This window comes from Periophthalmus magnuspinnatus, chromosome 1 (assembly GCF_009829125.3).
Source record: "Periophthalmus magnuspinnatus isolate fPerMag1 chromosome 1, fPerMag1.2.pri, whole genome shotgun sequence".
In the NCBI taxonomy this organism is placed as follows: domain Eukaryota; kingdom Metazoa; phylum Chordata; class Actinopteri; order Gobiiformes; family Gobiidae; genus Periophthalmus; species Periophthalmus magnuspinnatus.
The window spans coordinates 32,776,129-32,798,273 of NC_047126.1; the positions used below are offsets into that span (position 1 = coordinate 32,776,129).

Genomic DNA, 22,145 nt, shown 5'->3' on the forward strand with positions numbered 1-22,145 from the left:
ACCTGAGCTTCATTTCATCAGTCTGACTTGAAAGAGCTGGTTTATTTAGTCGGAGCTACAACAGGTGAGCTGATTTGTGCTGTTAAACAAGTCTCACATATATAGCATTAAAGTCACAAGCTAGCATTACCCAACGGTGTGTCAATTAGTCACTCTCACCTTTTTGTTGAAAATCAAACACGTAAACAGGGCAGTGTACGCTCGTGTTGATCACAGGCTCCTGTAAATGTGTTGCTAAATCCAATTTATATGTCACCATAGTAACTGCTGAATATTTCGGAATAGAGATCCATGTAGAACACCTCCAGTGTGATGTCACTGTAGTATCAATTGCTGGTTTCCCTAATCGTAAGAAATATCCATTTTAGTAACTAGTCCAGGGGTGGGCAAACATTTTGACACACGGGTCACAATGGGTTCTAAAACTTGACAGAGGGGCTAGGCCAGGATATATATATGTATATATAACATTAGAGATTTGGGCTGTAACATGTAGCAAAGCATGAATATGCAAGGCTCATTGTACAAATAGTTTTCTAAATGCATTAATTAAATTCATAATTATTTAATTAAATTTCAGTTAAATAAACACAGCAGACACATTCAGTTTTATCAAGTGCCAAAAGATCAACAACTTGTGGAAAAGGTAAACTGAACAAGGTTTACCCTTATATATTTTAAAATAATTTGGTCACTTTCGGCGGGCCGGATTAGTTTGCCCATGTCTGAACTACACCCAAGAACAAAAATCACCATTTTAACTTGGTTCTAGACTCTTAGAAATAGAAAATGTTGAAAGAAAAGTACAATTGCTGAAGTGGCTGCTGGTTTGTCTGCTCTGGTCATACTGAATCCTGTTGGTAAAACTATTGAACGAGGAGGGAAGAAGGTGCCTCCGCCAAACTCACAAAATGAAGCTGCCATTATCCTGATGACATCTAAATGTTCACACAAATTATGACTCCAGTTTTTTCAATTCCTTTTTTATTTTAACACATAAAAGCATCACAACAACAATATACAAATTCTTAGTAATCTTCAAAACCAAAACACATTTACACATGCAACAATAGGGTTTAAGACAATGAGTAAGTTGGATAATTTTGTTTTTGGAATGTGTTTATCTCATTGGAGAAGAAAGGGCCTTTTCTTCCGAACATGAACACTCGCAAATCTGAACTTCAATGAAATTTAACAAGTCCTTTACTGGCGTTACCCTCTATCTATTGAACAGTTACAATCGTTTTTTAAACTAGAGGACTAAAAGCGATGGAGCTTAAAATATGGATCATTTTAGAGTGAATAACCTTCAAACACCACTTTACTCTGTATCAATCATTTGGAGCTGTCAAAATCAAATGATAGCTAATCAAATTCAAAGAACCACCCCAGACAATGTGCCCCAATTAATCAACGCCTATGAATGTTCAGGCATTATTGGAGAGGGAAAGTAGATCTGTGTAATCCCTTAGCCGTACAGGTATGTGTTTTTTTTCTTTTACAAGCCAGAAGTACGTTAACATCGTGAAGAAATTTACAGCTTGCTAAATTTTGTCGTATGTAAACCTCGTAACAGGCGGTTAGAGTTCATTCAAATGTCAATGTTTGAGTTCCTTTCCCACTGGGTGCATGGTGTGAATGTTCATTTCCACGCTATTAACTAGTTTTTGGTCAGATGTGAAGGTTTGAACAGAAATGGAGCTCCAAAATGAGTCCAGTTCTAGAGGGTTGTGTAATCCCTCAGTCGTCCAAATATGATCCATAGTAAAAGAACAAATCAAATCTGTGAACTGCCCAAAAAGTTGTAGGAGTGAAGATGGTTGGCCGCAGCTTGGATAAGCAGCCAAACATCTTCACTCCAACAACTTTCCGTCAAGTTAACAGCTTTTTATATTTTTCCGATTTCGATTTCGGTGGCCGTTTCAGTTAGACAGATTGGTTGTGGTCGTATGATTGTCTGTTGATTCCTTTACATGGGGCAGGCTGTAAAAAACCTTCAGCCATGACACTGAGAACACATTCATAGACACCAAAATATACATTATGATACTGTCAAAAGGTACAATAATTACACAGAAAAGGAAATTACAGTTTAAAACAACACTTTCCCATGTAACCTTTTGTCAGTCCACCTCAGTGTCCATAACTTTTTCTCCGAAAGTTGTGGAGAGGTTTTTTGGTTCTGCGTTGAACCGATCAAGTGCTCCTGGACTTTAGAGTCAGGGTTTCAGTGTCCGTGTGTACAGGCGTGTGCCTTCACTAGAAGAACCACCGGAAAGCTTCGCCGTTGCTGACAGGCGTCCTCTGTGGAGACATAAAGTGAAAATAACGTTAAAGGAGAAGTTGGTGATGAGTTCTTATGAGTACCCGTTCATATCATTTATCTGAGTAGCGGGCCCGATGACAAAAAATTGAGGGCTTGGGGCCACCTCTGATATAAATTAATAGGAAGAAGGTCCAATTCTGGGGACAATAGACCCCTTTCCTCTGGTGACTCCCCTGGTGAGTATTGTAGTTGAGTTGTGAAATCAGATGCAGGTTGATATTGTAATGCCTGTAATGTAGAGTTGATATTTCTCTAAGCTAAAATTATGCTAATTTTGTATACGGCTGGGCGGCATAGCAAAAAAAACAAAAACAGCAACAACAATCTATGATCTTATATCTGTGACGGTAGTTTATTTTGGTGATATCGTCATACTGCGATTCACTGCTTTACTGTAAAATGAAGCTTTATGGTCCCTTTTCCCCAGTCTCTCCTCCAGTCGGTTAGCCCCGTCACATCGTCAACATCATCAAGTGTTTATGTCATCACCGGAGAAGCTAGAGGAAGTGTCTGGGGAGGGGGAAGTCTGGGAGCCCCTGCTTAGACTGCCCCAGATAAGTGGAAGAAGACGGATGGATGATCTATGCTCTAAGAAAAGCTTTAAATGATTTTGTTTATGTTTTTGAGGGCGGTGGACTGGTAGAATTACCGGTAGACCTTTTACAACTCCATTTAAAGCTACCGTCTGTGATCAGACTGGCCGACCCGCCCCCGTTGTATTTTCACATTTCACCACTAGATGTTACTTCTGTCTGAGTGTGTGCCAGTTTTGGCCTGACAGAAGAAGACCAGCGAGCCCAGGTGAGACAAACGCCAGATCAGGTGAGGAGGGGAACAGGTTTCACATTTGCCATCTACAACTAAAAAAATATCAAAAAAATACATTTACAGATAGTAACTTTGAAGAGCCCATATTAGATATATTTTTCATATTATTTTCTGATCTATGTTATAATGTTTCCTCATCACAAGCAGACCTGGAGTTGTTTTGTTTCATTCACACGTTTAACACTCAAACCCTGCACATTTAGTTCTTCTCTCCAATGGAAAACATTCTGTTCCACCTTGTGATGTCATCATGTGGTAATACAGAAAGTGCTCTACTGTGTTTTTAAACTCCTTACACCTTCACTGGAATCATTTGGATAATTTCAGCCCTGGAATTTTCAATCGCTACTGAACTAAAAGGAGCAGTTAACTTGAAAACTACCACTTCATGACATCACAGGGTGGAAGAAAGTTGAGCTCTGGAGATGTAGACAGACTAATAACGCGGAAACATGTGTGAATGAAACGAAACACAACTCCAGGTCTGTTTTTGATGAGGTAACTACATTCTAACATGGCTTAAAGCTCACAATAATCAGTTTTGTGTAATATTGGACCATTAAAACATATTTTTCTCTAATTTGTTTTTCGTTCACTAAAATGACATCAGACCTATTACAGCACATCTCACGAGTACTCCTCATGTGCTATAACAAGCCATCGCTCATTCACACGTCGAGGTCACGTCAATGCCATATTTAAAACGCTCGTAATCACACAGCGAAAACTATTTGGGAGAAATTAATATTTGAGCCACACGCCTAAACTGAGTATTTCATCAAAGTGGCAGCCAAGGTGATTACATCCATGTCCCACCCACACCCAAATAATCATTACACTGGATGAAATATTCAATACAAATTCCCCAGAAACAACAATGAGGCATTTAATTACTGCGCGCCGGAGCAGCAGTGAGGGGGAACAGTGCATCATTTCAATTTGAGCCCCCGCCAGCCTCCGCCCCTCCTCCCCCTGCTGCAACCTCTACGCCGCTCTGACAACCTCTCCTTCCCAAACTCATTTAGAAGTCACACACCGAAAATACTCAAGTTTCCAAGCAATCCCCATGACCAATTAGCACATTTGCTTGATTTTTTTTTTTTTTTTTTGACGGGAAGGGGGAGGAACGGTGCATAATCGCAACAAAAATCAGTTTAGTCTGAGAGGAAGGCAATTTGACATTTTAATACCAAGTGTCATCTGTGGTTGCTTAAAGGCATGCAGGGGAGAGCGTGGGGGAGCGGTGTAGTTCTACAGCTGTGCCGTTTATGAAGCTAACGCAACTAACAGTATTACAGCTTATGGTAGCTAGCCAAAACTTTAGTGAGGACCATATTCTCAAGCTGTGTGTTAACAGGAAGAAACCACAATCTTATTTTTGTGGTTTGGAAATAATGGGGTATTTACATAGTGGTTAATGGATGGTGGCAGGATACCACACAGGCGCAGTTTGTGCTTATAAAACTTTATTACAACCAGGGGTGGGCGATAAAGACCAAAATGAATATGAAATGGTATTTTTGGGGCGTATGGAGCATCCCGATAAGAATATTCAAACGATATTATATCAGTTCATCAGAAATGTGTTAAAACATGTCTTTAAATGTTGTATCAGACAAACATGAAACCAACAAAAGTGTAGAAAAAAATCACTTGATATCACAATTTACACAGCTTTCCATTTAATTTTCTTAGATTTTTTTTTTTAAAGATGTATTTATTTAAAAGGACAATGCTTATCAATGAACATACAACGTAAATATGCCAGAATTAGCACAGTACGGACAAAACAAGCAGTAAACACATTACAACATTAGAGAAAAAGCCCTGTAGGATCAGTTATCACAGACCTGGTTCCTCTTAAGCCAACGTTTGAGGTTCATTTTAAATGTGTTTAATGTGAGACTATCTCTGACAGCAGCTGGGATGCTGTTCCAAGCCCCTGTGCCTTTGACAGCATTTTTGATTACAAACCATATATTTGATGTTTAAATTTTGCATATGTTCAAAACAACAGTTACAATATTATCTATTTTTTGATAATCTAATTACAGCTATGTATTCTACACAGTATAATGGTCCCTTGCTATATCGGGGTTCACCTTTTGTTGTCTTGCTGTTTCGCAGATTTTATTTTATTTTTTCTGCAATCTTACATGCTTTTTTTTATAGTGTATGAGGGTGCATTGTGTTTTGCATCCTGATTGGCTAAAGGACTGTAGACCATTGTCCATCAGTCTCCTTCGTGCCGTGTCTCCTGTACAGTACAGAATGTGTTCAGACAAATTTACATAACTGTTGGAACGCAGTGTGACTCTGAAGTGCTGTATGTTTGCAAGTTTTCTCCCTGATAAAATCCACAATGTCGATGAAACGTTCTACACCAACAAATTTCAGAAATGCTTTGGACTTAAGTGTTTCTCTGCATGGAGAGGCGTCTCTGCGGATACCACTGAAGCAGAGGCACGAGAACAACACATTTAAAGTGAACATCGAGGAAGAGGGATATAATATATGAAGGTTTGAACTTTGAGAAAGTTTAAACAAGAGAGAAATGTGAGAAAATGTTAATGCCTATGTGAGAAAAGTGTATAAAGTGTGTGGTGAGGAGTTTTACAGCTGCAAAACATATAGAATAATTGTACAAAATAAAGCTGACTACTTCACGGATTTCACCTATTGTAGGTTATTTTTTTAGAGCATAACCCCAAAGATAAACCAGGGACCTCTGCATATCTGTTTAGCCTTGTTCAGTTTTCCAAATTTAGCAAAAAAAAAGATAATACAACTATTCATTGTATTTTACATGCAACTTAAATTACACTTAGAACAAGAAGCAATAATTATACAGTAGAACAAACAGGACCAGAGGAATTTGAGTATGTGGTTGTAGAATTGACTAGGAAAAGACTTTACAGACCCACCACATCCACGAGGGAAATAGGTTTGACAGCTGAGCTAACCGTCTATGTTACTTGATTCTGGAGCTGTTTGTCTCCTTCAACCATTTAATGCCTGACTAACTTCCATTATAAAGACAGAGATCACAAGTATCCAATTGTGCTTGTATAGGCCTGTATGTTAAAACAGTATATAGCATATAAGCTAATTATTGGAGCGGAAAATTCCCTAACCAGTCCGTGTATATTGGCTCAAGATAAAGAACATCATTTTTGAGTAATTCAAAAGGCAACGTCACACAAGCTCTGTTACACGAGTAAATGGAAAGTAGCCCAATCTAACAGTATTAAAGGTGCTGTACTGTCTTAAAAAACATGAAAAACAGTATTAGTTCACTTTAAACAGTTTGTATTGGCCAATTTTTATTCCTCACTTACCTTTTTGAGCATCCTAATTATTCACCGCAAAGAGTTTAAAAGAGCTTAAGAATCTTGCTGTCACGGTAAAGTTAACAACAACTAGCATGCTAACACACCTGATTATCGCATAATAAAACACTCTATAATCAGATATTGAAACACAGCGGTAATCTTTTGGTCTTATGAGCTTCTTATACAATATATCTGTACTGGGGCGAAACAGATACAGTGCCTTTAAGTATTAATTATTCTTTCCAGTTTTGGTTTCTTCTGACGGAGTGAGAATACAGCGGTGTTTGGACGACCATCACTATCAGTTCAATCGAGGAGGAAATGCAAGACCAGAACAAACAAGGAGTCAAACAAATGATTTCACGATCGAACGGAGATTCAAAATGTATTGTGAGCCCATTGCTATTCAATGACAATATTTCCAAATATGCCAACTTCACTCTCTCAAACTGGGTCAATAAAACAAGGGTAGAAAAAATGTTTAAAAGCAAAAAAATCTGAACAAGGTGTCTGAATTTCAGGAACAGACAGTGACTAAATAAACAGTTCTCCGTTTCTGCCTTTTAGAAGCCTTAAAAATAGTATGAACCAGCTGCACACATCTGGTTAGTTTTATATAGTACATACGCTGAACCGTCACTATTTGCCTATCTATTTGTCTTTTACTTCCACTACATTAAACAGTTCCGATAGTCTTTCACGTGAATAATGGAACTAAACAGTGGGACGCCATCAGCACCAATTAAAAGTCGTGAAAGAATGTGACGTCTTGTTTTGAGAGGTCAACATGCACTCACAGTCCATGTTTTTCACTGCCTAATTCAGTAAGAAGACACCTTTTCCACTTGTGTTGGCACTGTTCATCCGATAAATAAATGTTTCTGTCATTTCCTTTTGAAAAATAGGGTCTGCATGACATGAATTCAAGCTTCTTTCTTTTGGTGAACCTACTGCATACTGAGTGTTAAATAGAAGATAGATTGAAACCATTTCAATCAGGACCCAAAATGAAATTAGCCAGACAGAATGACAACTAATTAAAACAAAATGTGCTATTCCTTATGCAAGTCCTCTAACTACACAACAACAACTTGAACAGTTTTCAGATGCAAACACAATTATGATGTACTATATTCTCCTTAGTGTACTATCTGCTGTTCTTTGCTTGAATGTTCCATCATATGTTTTTAATCGTTTATTTATCCATATAGCGACAAGTAGGTGACGCCACTAAGCCACCAAGTTACAGGTTAGATCTGAGAAGACGCGACTCCTCTCATTGTAGAATGTATGGGGGCTTTCAAGGTATTTTTGATCAAACACCAGAGTGTCACATTTAAGGTTTTAAATGTTAAGGTACGTTATTGTCTTCACCCGTCCTTCAACGGCACTGGGCCATCTCAGGGGCAGACCCATCTCCATGATCTTGTGCCAGGTTTAGTCAGGACCAGTGTTGGCAATAACGCTGTTTAAGTATGATGGCGTTAGTAACAGTGTTATATTTAGCAGTAATGAGTAATGATTCTTTCCTCTGCTGTTACGCTGTTATAGTTACGGTCAGTGTAACAGGCTCGTTATTTTACTGTCTCAGCAGGTGTCAAATCAGACTCTCTCGTCTCATTCAGAGGAGCTGTAAAGTTTTCCTTTGTTTTGGGAAGTAAACAAGACTGAGACGAAGGATTAGATACAGTGATTGGATAAAACACAGATTGACAGTAAAGGTGGCCAATCAGAAGCAGCGCTAGGAGGCCGCAGTGCAACGTGTGCGAATACTGGCTGTTTTCAGTACACATGAGGAAATATGCCAATTCTCGTGGAGTTTATGGATACACATCGTTACTTGGCGACCCATGTGACGGGAGAACAAACAGACGACTTCAGCGGGAGTGACATGCGCGTCTGGAGTTTACAGATCACTAAAAACACGTCAGAGATGTGATAATGGACACAGTCTTCTGTTTACTCATCGTAAGTGTAGCTATTTTGGTTTTACAAGTTCTGTCATGAGTTTGTTGTGTTCTGATATCTGTGCGATTGGTAAATGCCATTTGGCCACAGTCTGCTGTGTAAAGGGGACAGCAGGTAGCTCTCCGTTGTTACGACTGTATAGTTGTGGGTCAGTTTTGGTGATTTTGAGCTCTGTGGAGGAGAATAGCTTATAACACTGGCTCTGGGTGCATTTGGTGATTTTCAGGACAAATAAGGCTGAATAAAGCTCGTTTTTACTTGGAAAAAGAGCTGGGCTATATTTTTAAGGATTTTTTTTGTAATTGTGTGATGAAAGTAATTATTGTTACTCACACAGCTACCAACGCAGTAACTATAACAAATAACTTTTTTGAAAGATCTTGCCCTATAACTTTTTATCTTTACAGTGGTTCCTCGCTATATCACGGTTCGCCCTTTGCGGTCTCGCTGTTTCGCAGATTTTTCTAGTGCAATTTTACATGCTTTTTTACAGTGTATGAGCGTGCATTGTGTTCTATGTCCTGATTGGCTGTTGGACTGTAGACCATTGTCCATCAGTCTCCTCCGTGCTGTGTTTCCTGTACAGTACAGAATGTGTCCAGACAAACTTACATAAATGTTCGATCAACACTTGAAGTGTATAAAGTGTGTGGTGAGGGGTTTTACTGCTGCAAAACATATAGAATAATTGTAAAAAATAAAGCTGACTACTTTGCGAATTTCGTCTATTGTAGGTTATTTTTAGAACATAACCCCAGCGACAAAACAAGGGACCACTGTAGTGTATGTTTTGGGTTGATTAGAGAAACTGGAGTGTCCAGAGGAAACCCATTGAGGCACAGGTAGAAACATGCAAACTCTGCACAGAAAGGAGCATGAGTAACAGCCACTCAAGCCATCGTGTCGTATGTGCAAATGTATCGATGTTTACTTACCCAAGAAACAAGCCGACACGGACTACGCAAGCACATGCAAGCAAATGGTGTAAATGGCCTAAAATCTTATCCAGTCCCTTAAAAGCATGTTCCAGACCTACAAGAGGGTCTTATAAAAGTATACTGCACTATGCTCCATATTTATTTGAAGAAGATCATGACAAGAATAGACACCAGTGCAGCAGTGTGCAACTCACACAAACTGTAGATTAACAAGAAGTTTTTAAAAAAATATCTTACAAAACTCTTTACAAGCATTTTTACAATACTGGGAGTGTTGTTCGCCAACTTCAAATTGATGTACAAGTTACAAGATAGTTTTATACTTTTTACATCCTGAGGGGATAGAAAACTCATCAGGGCCATAGGAGAGGCCTTGGGGTATATACTTTGGACCAACAAGAGATGAGGGTGAAGCGCGTGAGGAGGTGAGAATGTTTTTTTGGATCCATATTCGTGCATTGATCAGTCCCCGGTGGAAGTGCTGCTCGCCGGAGACAATAATGGCTCTGCTCCGGGCGCTCGGCATGTCTCTGTTTTGTTAAGTTCCCGCATTATCGATCCAGAGGGGCTCTTGAGTGCTGCTTGGATGCACTCCCAGGTCTGTTCTGCTCGGCACACTGCAGTGACCAGGCACAAAGAAGGCTCAATTAGCACTGCTCTGCGTCGTCTGCTCCTACACAAGTATGGTCCTTTCAAATCACTCCATCAGTTTACAAAAAGAGATAACTGTGTAGCAGAGTTAAAGGGTAGTAGGATTTACACCTATCTGTGTCCTCAATAAATATGTACAGCTCAAATAAAATATAGATTTCTCTCACAGCCTGTTTAAAAAAAGTGGACGGAGTGAGTTTGATGTCACCCACAGCGTTCGGCTTCAGTCAAATGAAGCTCATCGAGGTTAGCAGTTATAGGACCGAATTCCAACCGCGAGTGTCATAGCAACCAAAGAGCCAATCTGGAGTAAGGCTGTTGAAGGTAACACCACTTTATGCACATACTGCTGGGAGCAGGCGCTGTCAATCAAACCCATTGCTAACGCTAGTGGAAGCGACGTCGGGGAAAGAAGGCGCCTAATTTGTCTGTTATTAATGTTCATATCATGATTTACCAACACGATAGAGAAATAAAAACACCAGGATCATGTAGAGCGGGTTAATGTGAGCATTTTAGACCAAAATGATGAACCTGGAAGCAGTTACAAAGAGAGAGGCGACAGTTTTTCAATGTAAAGTGAATTGGAGCCAGAGTCGATGGAGCTGGAAGTGTGCCCATGATCACTTCCTATTTGCAACATGGCGGGAAGCAGGTTAACTATGTCCATTTATATAAACAGTCTATGGTTTCTCTACAGGGGCTGGGGGCTCTATGTGATTTGATGTGTCCTCACAGTTCATGGCATCAAAGAATTTAGTTAAAGAGATCTTCATAAAATTAGATTTCACTGTTGCAAAAGTTTTGTCCAGTCATGCAGCACCTGAATACTAAACAACAATAATTAAATCAATAACACAATTCTGTCTCTGGAAAAGGTAACTGAGTTAAGAATGCAACTCCAGGTCGATGTAAAGTACCATTACTTCTCTAAACTTTACTATATTAACTAAACCGCTCTGTGGAAATGAACCTTTAGTCTTTTTAGTACATTTTGCTCTCAACTTTCAGCTAGTCTGATCACAGCTTTAGCAGAATTTCTATAAAACCAGAACCCAGCGACAGACAGACAGGCTGTGTGAGGGGGAGAGAATGGCTGCAGGAAGGTATTGGTGTGATTGCGTTACACGGGGGACGCAGCAGCCAGAACCATACTTTCAAACCGAAACACCATGGCAGCCGCTCAACCTCCCGTCAACAGGCTCCGCGGCAACGCATACATAACGGCCCAGCTACAATGACACGCCAAGGGAGAGACAATTTCCCGCTTCGGCTCGGCACACGACTGACTATTGAACTGACTGAGAAGGCGGGGGCGAGGAGAGATTTGTGTAGACCTCAAATTAACCTCAGCGCGCGGCGGCGGTAAGCGGTGTATTCTAAGTGTCTGCCCGTGGCTTTTAGTGATAACGGCGCAGTAAACGTGACATGTGCTGGGAAATTTCTCCATAGGTTTTTACTGGAGCTGGAGTGAGGGCGGTGGGCAGCCAGAGCGCCGTGTGATCCCAAACCAACCTAGCAGGTGCAGTTAATGCCCCGGCCGTGTCCATTCTGCTTGTTAAAGGCAGGGAAGCAATTTAAGTCAAGACGGTTTAGTCAAATGTACGTTATTTGTCTACGTATGCGGTTGAGGATGATGTAAATAAAGTAAATGAGCAGCTAATACAAGGATAGAAAGAAGAAGAAATACATCTGCTGGATTGTAAACCAAGAGAATACTATAGAGTTTTCATGTAAATATATTTATTTTCTGCTGTGTGGTGCTGACAACCATGTTAATGACCTAATTTGGTCAGAGAAATTGTTTAATTTATAGAAGATTTTGACCAACAGGTGATATACTTTAAGTGCCTGTAATCAGTCACCATAATATTTCACCACCTGCTTGGCCCCATATAGATGCTAATGCTTTAATAGGAATGTACCACAGTATGGCTTTGAACTTATCTGGCATATACAGTGGTCCCTGGTTTATCGCAGGGGTTACATTCCAAAAATAACCCGCAATAAGCGAAATCTGCGAAGTATCAGCTTTATTTTTTTTACCATTATTCTATATGTTTTGCAGCAGTAAAACCCCTCACCATACACTTTATACACTTTTCTTTGTCTCTTTGTCCTGGTGTCGCTCCACTGTAGTGTCGATCAAACATTTAGAGAGACACGGCACGGAGGAGATCAATTGACAATGGTCTACAGTCCCTTAGCCAATCAGGACGCAGAACACAACACAATGCATGTTCATACACTGTCAAAATGGAATTAATGGAATTGCACAAGAAAAATCCGCAAAACAGCGAGGGTGAACCGTGATGTAGCGAGGGACAACTGTATTCATTTTGAGGTGTTTTGGTTGCAAAAAAATTTATATCTTGACACTTTCATTCTTTTCTACTGGGCTCTCCTCTCCAGAGACCTGACCTTTTACTGGGCCTGGTGTTGTCATCTGCTTGTCTCCAAAAAGACAGCATTATTTGATGCCAACCATTCAGGCAAAGCAATAACATCTCCATGGAGACAAGGAGGCGGTGCAGTCACACCAAAAAGATACATAATTATATTCCATTTAAAGCTACATAATGCAGCTTTAAATGGAAAGAAAACAAAACACATCAGGAAACGGGAAGAAACTTAACAAAGACACGAAATCTTTGTCAGCTACCAACATTAAATTATATACAGTAACTTAGGGCTGGGCGATAAGCCAAAAGAGTCACACGTTTTTCCTGTTATTTTGAATTCAATTTGATTTATTCTTTTCAAAAATAAAAGAAAATGGCGTTCAGTATCTATTCACAAACCTATTACAACACATTACAACATACAACATATTTAACCATTGGCATTTGGCACAAAAATAATCCAATTTCTCCTTTCTTGTCTAAAGTCTGAACTCTGCGCCAAATCCCATTCTTGTATTGAGTATTGGCTGTAGACCTTCACCACTAGACATGACTGAATTTCAATCAAAATTCGATTAATTGCACAGCCCTACAGCTACCAAAACTAAAATGATGAACAACAGGCTTAATTCAACAGCCTCAATTCCTCACATCCACAAAAACCTAAAAGCACAGTCCTGAAACCTTGGTCCCTCTGCAGCCTTGGCGTCAGACGGAGGCGGGGACGCAGATAAACCACTCACCACGATGAGGGCGATAATGGCAGATGCCGCAGAGCCTCAAAATTCAATCAGCGCCGGGACGTCAGTGTGGATGAGCGTAAAAGTGAAATACGCTCGGAGGCAGGAGTTTTAAAGCCGCCACATCGGGCTCACAGAAACAACACGAAGCGATGAATGAGGATGATGAGGAAGGGAGTAGAAGAAAAAAAAATCAAGAAATGAAAATAATGCATCTCTACTCGTCTCCTTCCAGGCTCAATCCCAATGGCATTCAGCGCAGCCCTACTTTAACCGCAGACGCTGAATAAATTACCCTTTTGAACTCGGGGTGATTGCAAATGTGCCCCGGTTTCTCTTGAGACATGTCTGGCGCTAACCTCCGGCTCTGAGCTCCCAGCCAGTCTTGTAACAGAGGCCTCACTCCTGCGCACAGCCAAAGAACCACATCATAAAACTTTTAATTCACTATAATTACCAGAGGATTTTTTTCTCCGCTGACTACAAATGCGCTCTCTCTCTCTCTCTTTCTGTCGAGGAATCTTTTCACAGTCTGATGACAAAGCAGAGGAACCAGGAGTAAGCCAGGCAACTTGAGGTTACCAATGTGTTTCCAAATGCTCATTACAACCCATGGCCCATACATTACCCTGACAACACCCATTATTTATTAACTCGGAGGCTATGACCCAGTCCACTTTTCATAATGGTAAGTGATGCGAGCTCTGACAGGCTGCTCACAAAATATATATAAAGTGGTATCGCTGTCAGCCCTTGCCTTTACAAATTGGCTGATGGGTGCCTGCATAATATTTTATAATTGTGTATTTCAAACACTGTGAGTTGCATGAATGCAGAAAACAAACTTGAGTTTCACCATCACAATGTTTTAAAACTTCATACTTCAGAATCAAAATTTTGTATCTTTTATATCTGTCAATTTAAAGAAAAATTCTTAGCAAAAAACATTAGTGGGTTTGATCGTGTTTACTTCATATTTGTGGCAAAAGTGGACTAAAAAAACATACAAATATCTCACAAATCTATAATTACGACTACAGCTTTGTGAAACCTGGACAGTTTGTGTAATGCTACAGATGGCCATTTCCTAACTAACTTTTATATCATAAATTGGATACCAAAGTTGATCAGTGAAAATAAAATGAGCTTGCCACATGCTCACAGTTGATGCTTGAGCTCTGGAAAGCGGGAGGGAAAGTTCCAGCGGTTCACTCAGCCTTAACTGATGGGTTATATATTGCCTGTCACTTTATTCCGCAGGAATATTGGGGCGTTGCCAGGCTCAAACCTGGAAGGTATAGCAATCCATCACCAGCCATGCTAGCGCTGGTGGTGGGGGTGGAAATCTCATCTTGAAGCTTGTAGCCAATATTCTAGCCACCCAATGCGTATAAAAAGGCGCTCTCCAAGGCCGCTATCACGGACAGACTACTCATCTAGTCATCCACACACCAGTGCCCCAGGCCTGCAGCACCGGAACGCAAACACAACAGACCCCCACCCAGCCCCGACTGCGTATATATCATCCACGTATTTCAGCAAACATGGAGGAGAGTCACAAAACCTCTTCATTTTCTTCAAATTATTTCATCAAATTTGAAAGAACATCACGTGTACAACAAATTATGCTGTAAAATCTGTCATATTTTGCCACTGCCAATTCATATTTGTCAACAAAGATCAACTTTTATTTATGTAATAAAAAGGCACTCAAAAAAAACAAAAACAATTATGAATACAAAATAAATACTAATTAAGTAGATGTGTTTAAAAAGCAACAGTAGTCCACAAACGTTGGGGCTAAGAAATGAAAATTAAAAACTGCCTTGTTTGTTACTGGTGCAGTTCTGTGCCAGGCGTCCAGTGGAGCAAATCAAGCTAAGTGTATTGCGGATGTTTGTGAGTAATGAGGAATTTGGGAGTTTTTTGCTGACACAGCGCCTATGGACCGGTGGAGGAGGAAGTATGATGGTGTGTTAAGCTGTATGCCTGCGAGGGGCAAAGGAGTGGTCACAGGGGGAAGATTAGGCTGAGGGGCAGCGAAGCAAAACCAAATCCATCTCCATCTCAGCAACATCCCAAAGCAGATTACTTACTCGAGAGGAGAGGAGCGTAGGAGCGTGGGGAGGAGAGGCGAGCAAGAGGAATGAAGGAGCACCGACAGGGATAGAGCAATTAGCATAGATGCAATCCTGGCACAGTCCTCTGACCTGATATTTGACCTTCTGCGAGAGCCTTGCCAAATGTGGCCCTAGAAGTGTAGACGGACCATATGGCCAAGTGCTGCTGGAGGCTGAGTGCAGTGTGACTCCAAGCCTCCGTATGCTAATGGAGGAATGTAATTACAGCACAGTGGTCCTAGAGGACCTATATTTTTGCAGCCCTCCATAAGAGGGGATTTACAATGAGACAGGCCAAGGCTTAGTGGCTTTAGAAAATACACTTTCCAAATGGTCAGGAGGCAGTTAAGTGGACAGCAATACAGAGAGGAATGGTTTAATAAAACACAGATCACATGTTATCAGCGACAGTCAGGACATGTTCATAGGTGTAACCACCAAAGGTGTAACCGATGAGTCAGATTTAACTCAAAGCAGTTGAGGTGCCAAAAACATCACCACTGGAGACACTCGAGCAGTGATGTCATGGCAGATGTTTTCCGTTAGAGGCCAGAAAACCTGCTGAGATGTGATGTCCCTTATGTGGGTGGAGTCTGTGTGAAACATGCAAAAAGAGGGAGGTTTGGAGAAGGGATTATCCAATGTATCAGGGAAGTTTTAAATATATAATTAAACAAACCATGTTTTAAGTCAGGGGCTATCAGAAATTCTAAACACAAAGAGTCCACTTTAGTAATTTATTTACAATAATGAGTGAAAAACATGAGCCATTTTATGATTGCACTGGTCATGGTGGCTGCTCTTGTGACTGGCTGACACACTTTAAAATAAATGAATGAATGAATGAATAAATAAATAAATAATAGAACTCTGAAATACTACACATTTTACATGTGACTTCTGGACACAGAAGAGGGACATTTTTGTCCTGAACTCTGCTACTTTCCTCAAACTGCCCTCACACTGGATGTGCTGACCCTACCTGATCAGGCCTCCTACACCTTTATTGTTTTATTCTAACCAGGCCTACTCAATGTGCTTAAATGGCCCCTTGAGGATAAATAAAGTTATATTGATTGATAATGAGCAGGTTCTTTCCTGACAAATAAAGAATGAATAATACATTGATAATAAACAACTGAAGAGCTAGAACATTGACTTATCGCACCATTGTAGCAAAAAGGATCTATGTGTTTTATCTTTAGAAAAGGATTTCTGTAGCAGGGAAGATAATAGTGAACAAGAAGGTCTAGTGAGCGTCACAGCACTACAAAGGACTGAAACAATATATTGTCCAACCAATATATTTGTCTATATTAATACCATTATCAACATGTGTTCTAGAGTTAGTTCATCTGTTTATATTTCATTATTCTCTCATGCTCCTGTATAGATTTAAAATAAGCATTCACCACTGAATCTTGATATGAATAACATAAATGTAATTACAAAACTTCAGAATATGTCACAAAAATAACACTTTTCAAAAAAATGCAGCCCTCATGGAAAATCTATGCCCACACCCAGACAGATGGAGCCTGAGCCAGCTCACATAGTAGAATGAAGTCACAATCATGAGTCACAATACCTTACAGGCTCTTTGTATGGCAGTAGTGCCAGTTTCGATTTCAATCAGCAAATTCTAGCATTACTGCAAAGATCTCCCCTCTGTGAGCTTCCTGAAACAGTACACAGCAACGAAGCATTTGGGTACAGCGGAATTATGAAAGAAACAAAACAAAGAGGCACATCTGTAGGTCAATACAGATGGGCATTTATTATAGGCAGAAGGGCAGACATTATAGCCTGGAAGGTGGGGGAAGGGGAGTATGCAGGACAAGCATTTGAGGTTGTAGATACCTGAGGGATTCACAGTGGAAATCCCCAATTTCTCAGCCAAGCGGTCTTTGAACAGCCAGTAAGCATGCTGCTTGGAAGCCATGTGGGTGTAACGAAGCGAGGGCTAAGCGTGGAAACGCGCTGCCAGTTCTGTGAAATGTTAAATTGAAATGCAAAGTAGGAGCAGGCCTTCTTGTTTTGAACAGATTTCTCAGCATCTGTGTTGAAGCCTTTAAACGGAAAAGGTCTATAGACATAGCTTAGTATGTTTAAGGTAAACTAACATCATATTTAGATTAGGATAGGGGAATACAAGGGCTTTCATTCCACATAGGTTAAGTTTTTCCTACTACAAATGAACTAAGTAACGAGTGAAACAATAACAATGTGCACATAGACAATTTAATGATACTCTCCATAAAAATATAAATTACATACATAAAAACATTACAAGAACTCAACTGGTAAAGTAAAAATAAAATGGTATTGGTTTTATCTTAAAAAATGCATTTAGTACATTAAACCAGACAGAGTAAAAAAAAGAAAACGTTTGATTGACAAAGGGGAAATTGCGCTGAAAATTACATAGCTCTTACTGGTAACAATTATTATTGTTGATTTATATTGATTTATTCTTATTTACAAAAACACTGGACCTGATAGCTATGTTGTTTATGTTGAGATGTTCAGAGCACAGAATGAGCCTCACATGAGTCTCATTGGGGTTGACAGTTTCAATGCTGAAATCACGTTGTTTTAAACCTAAAAGGCTTCATTCTCATCAGAGTCCCACTCACAACTCTCACAGACTAAGCATATTGCACCTGCACTAAGGGAAAATTCACAGGAACTGAAGAGAAATAGGACAAAGCTTTTATATTCACATTAAAATGTATTCAAGTAGTCTGTAGAGGGATTGTGACTAATTTACCTGCTGTTTTTCATAGATATAGTCCTCACTTCTTACAACTGTGCCTGTACATACTTGTTTGCTGTGAAAAGGCCCTGAACCCAATTCTCTCCCCATATATTTGAGCAAAATGTGTCTTGCCCCAATACAGATATATTGTATAAGCAGCTCAAAATAGGTGAAAATAAATCTGCTGGGTGCTGTCTGTATCAAATGTATTTATTTATTTGTTTATTTGATTGGGACAGTGCATGTTAATGAACATACATGACAAAAGCACAAATGTAAACAGATTGTAGCCATACGGCTAATTTCCATCCGTAGTCTCACAGATTAAAAAGCATTTTATCGTCTGGTAAAGAAATTGTGTGTTGGCATGCTAGTTGTCGTTGGCTTTACACTGCAAAACTCCTGTTGTCTCTGAAAGTTGTGAAAAACACTTCTAAACTCATTGCAGTGAGTAACTAGGATGCTCAGAATAAGGTAAATGAGGAACCACTGCAAACCTTTTAAAATGAACTCGTTCACTAGTGTCAGATGTTTTCAGGACTGACCACTAATGTGAATGGCTTAATAGTATATGAGCGCTGAACAAAAACACTCCAGCAGAAATTAAAATATCCACCTGATGTCATCAAGCGCTGCATCATAAATCCTATCCTTAGCCCCCAGAGGCACAGACTGACTTCACGCCTTTGTGACACTCTCACCCCGGGCTTTCTATCAGGAAAAAAACCTTGAAATATCTTTCTGGGCATGGTGTCAGATGCACGCCATGAAATATTCATAACGTGAGAGTGGAGCCACAATGGAGGAGGTGGTGGCATGTGAGGATTTGACTTGCAGAAACTGAGACGCTTAAACCACGCTGACCGATTTCTATGCCAGCTCCGGTTGTCACTCACAAATTCACTTTCACGTCACTTTTCTCAGACAGATAGCACAAAAGCTGCCATTTAGTGACTTTTAACCTGTAATCAAAAGTGTTTACTGTAACTTAAACAAGCCATATACAATAGTTAACAGACAGAAAATATACTTAAGTGTTTCAGCAGGGATGTAAAGTATCATGCACTATTTTTTTCTCCTATTTTTCATAATAAAGCATCAAAATACAGTACAGGAGTAGATACGATTAAACAATTGTTGCTGCAAATATGTTTTCACCAGGCTCTGCTATTAATAGTTACACAATAAAATAAGTTTTTATTAGAACAGACAGTACAACTAAAGGTGCTTATTCAAAAGTCACACCAGGCGAGACACTCAGTCGCCACCCCGACACAAACAAAACCTTATTCAAGTCCGTAAACATGAAACTGGGAAGAGGATTTTTTTGTTTGTAAATATCATCTTTAAAGTCTGTAGTCAAATGTGTGGAGTGTGGATGTTGCTTTGTTGTATTGTTGTCACGAGAAACACACACAATTGGCATATTGTGAAGATGCTGTATTGTTTTCTACTGCTCTTCTATTGTTCTCATTGACAATGTACAGTATATTGGTTACATATCTCTGCAGCAACAGTTGTTCAATATTTGCCTGAGAAATGGGGAATTACGGGTTCATCAACTCACAAAACACTGGAAAGATAATATGTTATTTTCTTTTTTCAAGATATACAAGTTTAATGCCAGGCTATGGAACATTCTTGGTTAAGCAATAGCATCTCCATATGGACAACAAGTGGAAAATTTACATGATACACCTTTAAAATCAAAGGTTTTTCTTTGCCTGGTTAGCTCAACTCCGGTCTTTGAAAGCTTTCACTTGGTCCAAAGCCAAAAAAAAGAACATACAAGTAAGATACAAGTCAGAAATCAATGACTGAACTACGATTTAGTGACCATTCAAACAGATTAATATTGAAGTGAGCATGAGGGTTGTCTCTGACTGGCCTCACTGAGAATAATCATCCAGCACAGCTTCTGACTGGTTCATATCAAGTACAACGGGCCAGTATCAGGTCAGCAGATTTGAGCGTCCATCAGCTCACCTCCACGACTCTTAAAACCACTTTTAAAAATTCTTACACAAAACACCTTCTCCTAAAATGGTTACTCACTAAAAAGCAGTTCTGTGTGTAACTTGTGAATCAAACATAGTACCAAGAATGCTAAGAAAACCAAATGAATTCAGTGTTAATACAGGAGGAACTGAGTGAACTGGGTTGAGAATGCTGATATTTGTTTATACTTGGAAACAAACGTGGCACTGACGAAAATGCATTACTCAATACTGCTGGGTTTTGAGTCAATAATGGCCAATAATAGTAGTAGTCAGCTTTATTTTTTACATTTATTCTATATGTTTTGCAGCTGTACCCTCACCACACACTTTATACACTTTTCTCACACAGGCATTAATCAGGATGCAGAAAACAATGCACGTTCATACTTAAAATGCAGATTTGTGAATTTACCTTTGGATATTTCAACAAAGAGTACAATGTAATCCCCTCGTCTGAGAGTATGACATCATCACACACTGGAATCTGAAAACCATCAATAAACAGTTATGTCAGAAAAATATGAAAGATGTTAACTCTTTTTGGGCATGTGTTTTTCTGAAGTATTTTTTTCAGTTTGAGAAATGTTATTTCAAAAGCTGCCATACACATTTTAATGCTGTTACTGCTCCATTAAAGCCAGGGCATCAAAAGCACCTTGTTATGATGCTAGCCGTTCATTGCCATCCCCTGCTGGTTTCACTAAGACTTCTCGCTCGCACTTTTTCATTCGGCTTTGGGTAATGACGAGATACCTTTTAACTTCTCAGCCAGAGTGAGCATCAATAATTGATTTTCATCTGTTTAAAATTTAAAGTGCCACACATTAACGTCCTCCCACACCTGCTCTTTCACGCTGTCCAGCCTGCACATGAGTTTATACCCCTAGCTCCGAAGCATCGCTGTTCTTCTACGCAAACCCGAATACAGACAATGAACTCTTTTTCACCACTGAACCATAGATGTTAAATCAGATCAGGGCAGAGGGGCGATACACCACATAATGTAAGGCCAACGTCCAGACGCCTCCCATTACGAGCTGCCCTTAATTGGTGGCAGTGGTGAAAGCGATGAATTCTTTAAGAGTGCGGTGCGGCTGTGGCTCTCACAACGAGGCAAAAGCCTGAGGAGGACTGCTACTTTGTGCAAATGGAAGCTGACAGAAAGTCCACATCATGGCGCAAGTAATCTAGAGGAAAAAGAGCATGACAATGAATAAGGTGGCCAATGGTCTTAAGTAGCCCGAGCTTAGCTTCCAGGAAGATGTGTAATTAAACTGCAGCACAATTCACGAGCCAAAATCCTATTGTCTTGACAGGCGCTTAGGGTTGGCCTTTAGGCTTAGATGCACGTTGGTATACAGCCTCATCTCTCTCTTTCACACCTCTTTAGACCTCTGCGGCCACATTAATCTGCAATTTTAAAGCTTGAATAAATCCAGTAAGTTTGAGATCTGCAGATCTAAAGAGCGCCTGTCCCTCAGGCTTTTCCTTGCCTTGCCGTTTTATTTAGCTCTACCCTTTGCCCACAGAGATTGGCTGGGAGCACTTGGTGTTATCTCCAGGGAAGCAAAGGTTGGGGGAGGGGAGGAAGGCCACAGATTTGTCCTTATCTATTCTGAGCACACCTAAAACAAATTAGTGCCTGCTGCCGATGCTTATTTGGTTTCCACGCTCTCATTAAGGGGCAGAATCTCAACTATTTTTCCTGAAGGTCCTGCTTTCTGCAAAATTGGACTTTGTCTTTCATCACAATAGCAAAGGTTGTCAGGCAGCCCTGGCACCTTTTCACTCTGCTATTCGAGGCATATCAACAACACAAAAAGTGCAAGAAACCAGAGGAGGCTGCATTCTGCACCTGACTTGACGCTGGCCTTTGACATTTGTTAATTGAAAGGGTGAATGCTTTCAATTGGATTTTACTGTGGCCTTTTTTTTGTTTAAACTCAATGCAGTGATACTAATTCAATAATTGTGTGTTTTCACTGTTGACAAGAGTAAAGGTGTCACTTCTGTTATGTTTAGAGCATAACCCAAAAATAAAACTCAAATAAAATGGATCTAAGGCAATTACAAACGTACTAA

The 22,145-nt window shown here is 39.9% G+C and overlaps 2 protein-coding genes across 2 annotated transcripts in view; one reads left to right on the top strand and one right to left on the bottom strand.

The window, feature by feature from the left end:
* The window catches only part of mxd4 (MAX dimerization protein 4), a 147,663-nt gene extending 144,912 nt beyond the window's left edge, over positions 1-2,751 (top strand). The window contains exon 7 of the mRNA XM_055225881.1: positions 2,739-2,751. The gene's annotated coding sequence lies outside the window, so the exon portion shown is untranslated. The remainder of the gene's footprint in view (positions 1-2,738) is intronic.
* cxxc4 (CXXC finger 4) overlaps positions 974-22,145 on the bottom strand; it is a 30,533-nt gene continuing 9,361 nt past the window's right edge. The window contains exon 3 of the mRNA XM_033968800.2: positions 974-2,304. Within this exon, the coding sequence (XP_033824691.1) occupies positions 2,260-2,304 (45 nt within the window). The 3' untranslated portion in view covers positions 974-2,259. The remainder of the gene's footprint in view (positions 2,305-22,145) is intronic.